We start from the raw sequence: 8627 nt of genomic DNA, 5'->3' as shown, positions 1-8627 counted from the left end.
CCAGCCCGTGGCCTTTTGTTGCTCTTCCTCCCCAAATTACACCTTGAAAATGCCCCGGGCGCCCTTTTATAGCCAGGCCCTGCCCAGCTCCCTCGGAAAGGAGCCGAAGGGGGTTCGCCTGCCGAGGGGGGCAAAGCCCAGCGACTCTTTGTTTGCCAATCAATAGCCAGGGAGGCTGCGGCAGGAAATTACGTGTGTGGCAAGCAGTCAATTTCAAACTGCTTCTTTACTCCCATCCCTCGCCCGGCTCACTCTCCCGCTGCCCCGGGGACAGCGGGCCGGCCCCGTCAGGCTGCGGCGAGCCGCCGGTAGCAGAGGACGTCCCTGTTCCTTCGATTAACGCTGATGATCGGTTCTTCTTGTCTGCATCGGCCGGGGGATGAGAGATGGAGAAAAGGAGGGGGCGTCTGAAAAATAGCCCGGACTATTTTAATTAACCCCCCTTCCCTCACTCCCTCCCCTTCCCCCCCCCAAATCCACCTCCATTCCCAAGACAGGATCGATCTCTGGGCACGCGAATCAGCCTGGCTGGCAGAGCTGTGAAGGCAGGGCTTGGCCAGACACTGGCTCGCTCCTCGGGTTTTTGCTCATCAGAGAGAGACACGGGAGAAGGAGACACGGAAGGAGAGGTCCGCGCAGGAGGGAGGCTCTGCTGTTGAAGTTTGCCAGGAAGAGGGGTGCTGGGGGGGGGGAGCAGGGGGTACGTGAGAAGGGACCAGGACTGTCAAAGTTTTTAACTCTTTTCTCCCCCACCCGCCTCTGCCCCAGGCGCCCGGCGGGCACCGGCATTTCTTGACTCCTCCATTGAAATTTGGTTTGGGGTTTTTTTTTTCCCCTGGAGGGGGGGGAGCAGAAGGGGGGCCGGGGAAGGGGCTGTTTAAATGGACCGAGCCTGCCCCGCAGCCCGGGGGGAAAGGCTCCGTGAGTAGGGCGAGAGAGAGCCAGGAGGGAACCGGGAAGGGGGGGGGGGGGACCTAGCTGGGTCTTCCCGACCATGGTGCTCGCCCTGGGGGAGGGCTCCTTAGCTGCACCCCTGGGCTGCCGCCGGCCGGTGCCAGGGCGCTGATCCCCGACTGGTCTGGGGGGCAGGAAGACAGCTGCCCCCCGCGCCCCGCTCTCTGTCTCTTGATGTTTGATCCCTCCGCGGCGGCCACAGGCATGAGCGATGGCGGGGCCCAGGCCGGCAGAAACCCCCTGCTGCTGGGGGAGCCGGGCGCGCCGGAGCGAGCCCGGGGGAAGAGCGGCGCCCGGGGGGAGCTGGAGACCGCGCTGCGGGGAGGCGGCGGCGGACTCGGACTCAAGGACGTCCCGGGGACCTCGGCGGCCAGCCCCGGCTCGTCCCAGGAGTGCGTCCCGGAGAGCGACAGCCCGTCCGGGGGAGGAGAAGCGGATTACTGCCGCCGGATCCTGGTGCGAGGTAAGGGGGGAGCGCGGCCCCGACCCCCAGCCGATCCTTAGGGCGCATCCCCTGCACCCCATCCCCTGCAACCCCATCCCAACCCCTGCACGCCACCCCATACACTGCAACCCATCCCCTGCACCCTATCCCATCCCCTGTATCCCATTCCCTGCACCCCATCCCATCCCCTGCACCCCACCCCATACATTGCAATCTGTCCCCTGCACCTCATTACACCCCCTGCAACCCCATCCCATCCCCTGTACCTCATCCCCTGCAACCCCATCTCGCCCCCTGTATTTCCAACTCCTATACCACTTCCATTCCCATCCCCTGCACCTCATCACACCCCTGCACTCCCCATTCCCTGTATCCCATCCCGTATACCCCACTCCCTGCACCCCATCCCACCCCTGCACTTCCCCATCCCCTACACTCCATCCTACCCCCTCTACACCCATCCCCGGTACCCCCCATCCCACCCCAGCCTCCAATCACCCCCCCCCCAGCCCTCCCCGGTAAATCCAGGTCCACCTCCGCCCCATATAAAGCGCCTCGAGCCCCGCTCCCTTCTCCCCGGAACAGCTCCGATCCCCACCTCCTTCCCCCCCCCAACAATAATACCCCCCATAATAACCCCCAACCCGGCTCGTTCCCTGCCCCGGGGCCTGTCCGCTCCCTCCCCACCCCAGCGCCCCCCAAGGCCGAAGGCAGCCCGGAAGGGAAAAGCGGCGTGTGGCTTTGGTACAGGTCAGGCGAACTGGGCCCGAGCGAGCGAGGCTGCGCCCCTCCCGGTCCCTTTCCAGTCGCCTCCCCTGCCCACGAAGGACCAACGCAAAAGGGGTGGTGGTGACTGGGGTCGGGGGGTCCCTGCTTGTCAGCTGCCCCTTCCCCTGCGCCGCCCGGCATCCCCCTTCCTCCCTCCAGCTCCCGTAGGGCTTCACTGAGAGATTTGGGAGACTGGGTGCGTGTGTTCGGGAGAGGGCTGTGCTGGGGGGGGGGGCGGAAAAGGGATGGGGGGTGACACAGACACCCCGAGCCTTTCTGCCCCCCGCCCCTCGTTTTTATCTTCTTCTCGTTTAAACGGTCGGTCTCTGTGATGCATTCAGCGCTGGTGGGGGGCAGGGGACCCCTCTCCCCGAAATAAACACACCCGGGGGAGGGGGAGGATCCCACGGGGCGGCTTTGGGTTTTAAACCTTTGGCGCAGGAAAAAAGCGTCATGGAAGCATCATCGAGTTAAAGAGGGTTTTTTTTTTAATAGCACTTGCTCCGCGGAAATAAATAAATAACTAAAGACACAACTCCATCCCCGCGATCCTTTCAGCCCTGTGTTCAACCGGCGCCTCTCGCCACTGAGGGGTTCGAGCGGAGAAACCCGCAAGCCAGGGCCCTGCCCTGAGACCCCGGCGCTTTCTGGGTGGGAGAGGAGGGCGAGCGGTGTAAAAGCCGAGCGTGGAGCCACCACGGATGTTTTACTCTGTCTCTCTGTGTGTGACGGTTTATTCAAAATAACAATCGCGGAATGGCTCGAAAACAGCGTGGCCGGTTAGGGAGGGAAACCCCCCGCTGCAACCAGAGTTATTTTTGAAAGCCTCGATTTCTTGGTTTGCCTGTTTTTCAAACGAATATGGCAGCAGGGTTAACAGGAGCATTGCAGTGGAGGAAAGAAAAATTCTGGGCAGACAAGAAATTCGAAACAGCCGTCCTCTTCTTTCCCGTTATACACTCAGAAATATCCCAACCCAGCTCCCTTCCTCTGGGATTTCTTTATTTCCCCTCCAAGATTTGTTTTTATTTTTGGTTTTGTAACTAAACGGGTTCCAAGAACGGCATCGTCTTGCATTTTAAGATTCCCTTCGGAAATATAGGGACTTTTATAGAGGAATCTATTTTAAAAAAGGAAATCACGCTAACCTATTTGTTGTGTTTGTTTGTTGATGAGTTAGATAGATCGGTCGCTAGATAGATCCGGGTGAAGCGGCCACATTTTCCCCTTCAGCCAGAGCAGACCGGGAAAGTAGAAGAGAGATTCAGATATTTGTCCGTACCCAAAACGATTGCGAGTCATGTTAGAAAAGGCCTCAAACGTTTTTAATTCCTCTCTCGGCTTTGGATTGTACCTTGTGGGGGGACATCAAAGCAAAGACCCCATTTGACAATAGCATCTGTTCTGCGGAGACACTGCCCAGTTCAGCCAGATCCGCTTGTAAAACATTTTCCTATTAGATCAGGTCATTTGCGTGAAATTATTCAGATAAAAAGAATGGCTAAGAATGGTGCCCAAACGGCTACCGACATGCCGAAAAGTTGGGGGGTTTGCAGCTTTAGATTGAGGCGTGTGGGACTTTATTTATACGTATCTCCGGCTGAACCTCAGTTTGGGATTATCTGTACCTCTATATTTACCGTGTATCTATGCAAAAACCAGCATGTGCCCAGACTGTAACACTTCTAACCTATCTATCTATACACGGATAGACACACAGATATCTGCGAGTCATATACGTGTGTGGCTATTGGTGAGATATATATATAGCAGATGCACATGGATATGTTTGTAAATACGGGCGTGTATGTTTGTGGATATATAGTGTTTGTGCGTGTGTATATAATATAGGCAGTAAAGTATAAAAATACGTGTGTGTGTATGAAGAGATGTGGGTATGAATATATAGATCTGTCACCATATATTGCTGTATGTGTATTTATACAGAGAAACTCTCTCTCTCTCTCTGTAGATAGATAGATAGATAGATAGTTGGGGTGTACGGGGATAGATAGATAGATAGATAGATAGATAGATAGATAGATAGATAGATAGATGGGGTGGATGGGGATAGATAGATAGATAGATAGATAGATAGATAGATAGATAGATAGATCACCATATATTAGGCTTGGAAGGATGAATTTTTGTCAGCAAATGTCAGTAAAAGTCCAATTTTCACCGCAGACATTCAAACCAAAGGAAAAATAATTCCATCAATAATAATACTAATAAATTACAGCTAGGCAAAGTGAGACAAATGCCGCTTGAGAACTTATTCGATTTTCAGTTAAACATATTTACTTTGCATGTTGGCCGGTGACACTGACAATTTGTGTTTTAATGGTTATAAATCTTTCACTATCTGAATCTCAACATTCCTGGTCATTAAATAATTATTGTCTGACCGCTCCCATAATTTTCCCCGCAACTGTGAGCATTTAAATGGACACAAATAAAAAAATGCTTGAAAATAAACCTCGATATGATCTGTGATAAGGATCACAACATTCAGTTCGGATTCTGACAAGCCTGCGTGTGTCGCCAAACGTGTATGTAGTGCGTGTACACACAGAAACCAGTTATTTCTGGATGTGTATGGAGCGCATGTATCCACAGAAACGAAATAGATATATAGCCATATATTGCCCAATGTGTATTTAGTGTAGATATATACCAAAAAGCAAAGTATATATCGCCATGTATTGCTAAATGTGTATGTCGTGCATGGATGCAAAGAAACGATATAAACACGTTTTGCCAACTGTGTCTGTAATTTATAGATACACTAAAAGCAAGCTATAGATCGCTATCTATTTCTAAATGGGTACGAAGTGTATATATATCCGGACGCAAAATATACCTTGCTAAATGGCCATATAGTGCCTGTAGACACAGAAACAAAATATACCCCCCCCCCCCCACATTGCTAAATGTGTACGCGGTGCATTTATACAAAACTAAACATATTTATCAACCTATATTTGCCAAACGTGTAGGCAACCAGTGTATATGCACACAGAAACAAAATATACATCGCCATCAATGTGTGTGTAGTGCGTGTATGCAAAGCCACTACATATATTTAGCCACATGTTGCCATGGGTTGATTTAGTGTGTGTATACACAGAAACTGACGTGTGTGTGTGTGTGTCCATATGTGACCCAGATCTAGATCTGCTCTAGAGTTGTAGAATTCTGTTTCTGTTGGTGTGTACGGGCATGACAGGCACACACCGCACTCTATATATACACACACATTCTCTAGCAACAGTTGTGTAATTTAACCGGGTAACGTAGTGACTCGGAATCTTTCTATGTAAGCGGCTGGAGGCGGTGAGCAAGAGGGGGCGGCACCCCAGTCCTGCCCTTCCCTGTTTCCCCCCAACTATTCGCTATTGGGGCGAGGGCAGAGATATTCGCTGTCTTTGGGGGAAGGCTGCCGCCCCACTTCCTAAAGCGTTTTAGGCTGCCACTGCTTTGGTGCCTGGCTGTAGGCGGCCCCACGCGGGACTCCCGGGTTCTCTCTCTAGCTCTGCACGGAGAGGGAGTTGGGTTAGGGGTCCGGGCTCCTAGGTTCTAGCCCGGGTCCCTTTGCTGTCATTATGTAACCATGAGGTGCCTGCCATCCCGTGCCTCAGTTTCCCCGTGCCCAAACCGGGGATCAGTAACACCTCGGGGAAGGGGGTTTCAGGTTTAACACGTGAACATCTAGGCAGCCCTTCCAGATTGTTAGGGAAGGCCGGGAGGGTGGTTAGTTATCCCTCCCCCTTCCTCCTGCGGGGGTGGGGGGGACTCGGGAGTGATTGGGGAGGGGTCCCTGGGTGACGGGGGCAGCAGAGTCCAAGGGGGCGAATGGCGGTAGGGCGAGCGGGGCTCTGTATCCCTTACCCTCCTTGCAATAGGGGCCGCCCCCCCGGCAGCTGCAGGGCAGGGGAAGGGGCCGTCGGCCTGGGCGCTCCTAGCAGCGGGATAAGCCGGACGCGGAGCGAGCCGAGCTGGGTTCCGCGGCGGCGGGGCAGGGCGAGGGGCGGGGAACGCGGCCCCGCAGCCCCGGGCGGTAGGCGGGGGGCGAGCCGGGCCGGGCTCGGAAGCTGGTGTTCGAACCCGCCGGGGAGAAGCTGGGGTCAGCATGAGGTCAGCAAGTGTCTCGATCTCCCTCCCTGGCCTTGATTGACACCCCAGCGCTAAGCCACAACCAGGGGCCCTGGGCTCGCCAAGGTGGCCGGGACCCACTGGGCCGCGTGCCTGGCAGGCCGGGTCCCGCCACGCGTGGGGTTTAGGCTGGGGAAGCAGCTTGCGAGGGTCGTTTTGCACCAGAGGGGACTCAGGCTGGGGCCTCCCTCTTCCAGAGCAAGGGAAAAGCACCGCAGCCAAACCCTGCTCTCCCGGAGGACCCCTGGGTGCCTGGCCCCCACTCCGGAGGCGAGCCTGGCCCTTCCTCTGTAGGATGTTCGGGCTGGGCTGGGCTCCACCATTTTGCAGCCTTCCCCACGGCGGGAACAAAATGGTGGCAGAAGCATAAAGTAGGCAAATAGCTGCATAATAATATTTAATATATTGCGCCCCCCCCCACCCCCCGCCCGCAGCCCTTCCATATCGTCCTCCCTCTTTTTGCCCGCACGGTATTTCTCCCCAAAAGGAAAAGAGACCAACCACCGCCAGGCCAGAGCAGCAGCTGATCAGACAATCAATATGGCCAGGTAAAAAAAAAAAATTAAAACCCCCCAAACATTTGATGAGAAACGCACCGTGTCCCGTAACAATCCAGCACTGGGCACGTACATGGTCAGAGACAAATACATTCCCTGGGAGCTGCCCTGGGCAATTGGCGAGGGGCTGGCTTTAAGAGGCTCTGTATTTATCCCAGTGGTGGCATGAGTAGCATGGGATGGGCCATTGCTCCTGGAACCGCTCCTTTTATATTTAGTGGTGGAGTCGAGATTTTTCTCAGGCCAGGAATAACTTGACGTGTAACTTGGGGGTGAAGGGGGTAAAGGGGGCGGAGTGAATCGTGTGGCTTTTACATGTTGTCCTTTGGAAGGATTTGAATTTATTTTACTGCACCTAACCCCTCCCCCCGAAAAAAACCCAAAATAAAAACAAACAAACCAAAAAAAAAAAAAACCCAAAACAAAACAAAAACCCGTGATTTTATTCCACCCATTATTTAAAATGAATATTAATTTCCTTGACAAAAGACACGGCAACTCATCGGAAAGAATCTTGTTTGAACAAGTTTTCTGTGGTTATCTCAGGAGCGTTGCGGAATGGGGAAATCCCGTTTACCACCCCGTGGCGTGAGACCGTTTGAACAAAGACAAGGGCGCATTGTCTGAATTTTTCGGATCACCGGGATTTTTGCTTTGAAAATAGAAGGGCGAAGGGGAATCCGAGACGGATCCCTGCTCCGAAGATCCGCAGCCGCATGAAATATACATGGTGTAGCTTGGCTCTGGGTATTTCCCACAGTGTCCTGGGCAGGAAATGTTCCACGTGTTTGATAAATAAATCTGCTAGTCTTTAAGGTGCCACCAGACTCCTTGTTGTTTTTGTAGATACAGACTAACACGGCTACCCCCTGATACTTGACACGTGTTTGAGCTTCCTTCCCGTTTGGATTTTAAAATGTAATTGATCGGAGATCCGTTTGTTTAACAACAGCGGATTCCCCCCCACACACACACACCGCCCAAGCCACAGAACCACTTTTCGGGGGGATAAGCTGTCAACAGCACACCCCGATGACTTGAGGGGACTGACAGGTTGTCTTACAAACAAGCTACAGTGCATCGCTGCTCACAGATAGGAAAACGTCAGATCGTATTTTTTTTCCCCTTTAAAAAAATTCTCAATCCCCACAGGAGTCTCTCCATTTCTTCTTTTAAAAATTGCAGTGTGCAGACCTCGCAGCTTTCATTAAAAACCCCAGCAAGTAAAGAACTAGGAGCGCCAGGTTGTTCGTCGGAAGCGGTTCATGCAGGGGCTGGTTTTGCTGCTAACCCGAAGGAAAATGGGGAAAGAATCGCTCTCAAACGTGTCCAGGTCTGAATGTAGAGCCCCCAGCTAGCAGCACTCCGCCGGCCCCTACAAAGCGGCCGGAGCGAATCCGTTTTGCCGCGGTTCCTAAACGGCACCAAAGCGGCGTGTGATTGATGTCAGAAGGGTCAGAGAGCAGCGCGAATGTAGCCGCGCTTCGAGAAAGAAACGGTTCCCCCCTCGTCTAGGAAGGTGCTTGGCTTGGGGCTTGGCAGAAGAAATGTGTGTTGGAAAACAGGTCTCTTTGTTTTCTCTCTGAGTGCACCTCAAGCCAGTAATAAAGAAAGAAAAGAAGAAAAAAATCAGGCTAACAGAGGCGGGTTTTTGCTTTGCTTTGACCAGGTCGCTTTTACGCGGCACTCTTTACAAGAACATGTGCGATAAACCGCGGGGGAAGGTGGGTTACATTAGATGCAGCCTA

At 53.3% G+C, this 8627-nt stretch overlaps 1 protein-coding gene across 1 annotated transcript in view; it reads left to right on the top strand.

The window, feature by feature from the left end:
* The first annotated feature begins 233 nt into the window (after positions 1-233).
* VAX2 (ventral anterior homeobox 2) overlaps positions 234-8627 on the top strand; it is a 57890-nt gene continuing 49496 nt past the window's right edge. The window contains exon 1 of the mRNA XM_005291504.3: positions 234-1417. Within this exon, the coding sequence (XP_005291561.2) occupies positions 1129-1417 (289 nt within the window). The 5' untranslated portion in view covers positions 234-1128. The remainder of the gene's footprint in view (positions 1418-8627) is intronic.

This window comes from Chrysemys picta, chromosome 5 (genome assembly GCF_011386835.1).
Source record: "Chrysemys picta bellii isolate R12L10 chromosome 5, ASM1138683v2, whole genome shotgun sequence".
NCBI lineage: Eukaryota > Metazoa > Chordata > Testudines > Emydidae > Chrysemys > Chrysemys picta.
This window is presented reverse-complemented; position numbering and strand designations above follow the sequence as displayed.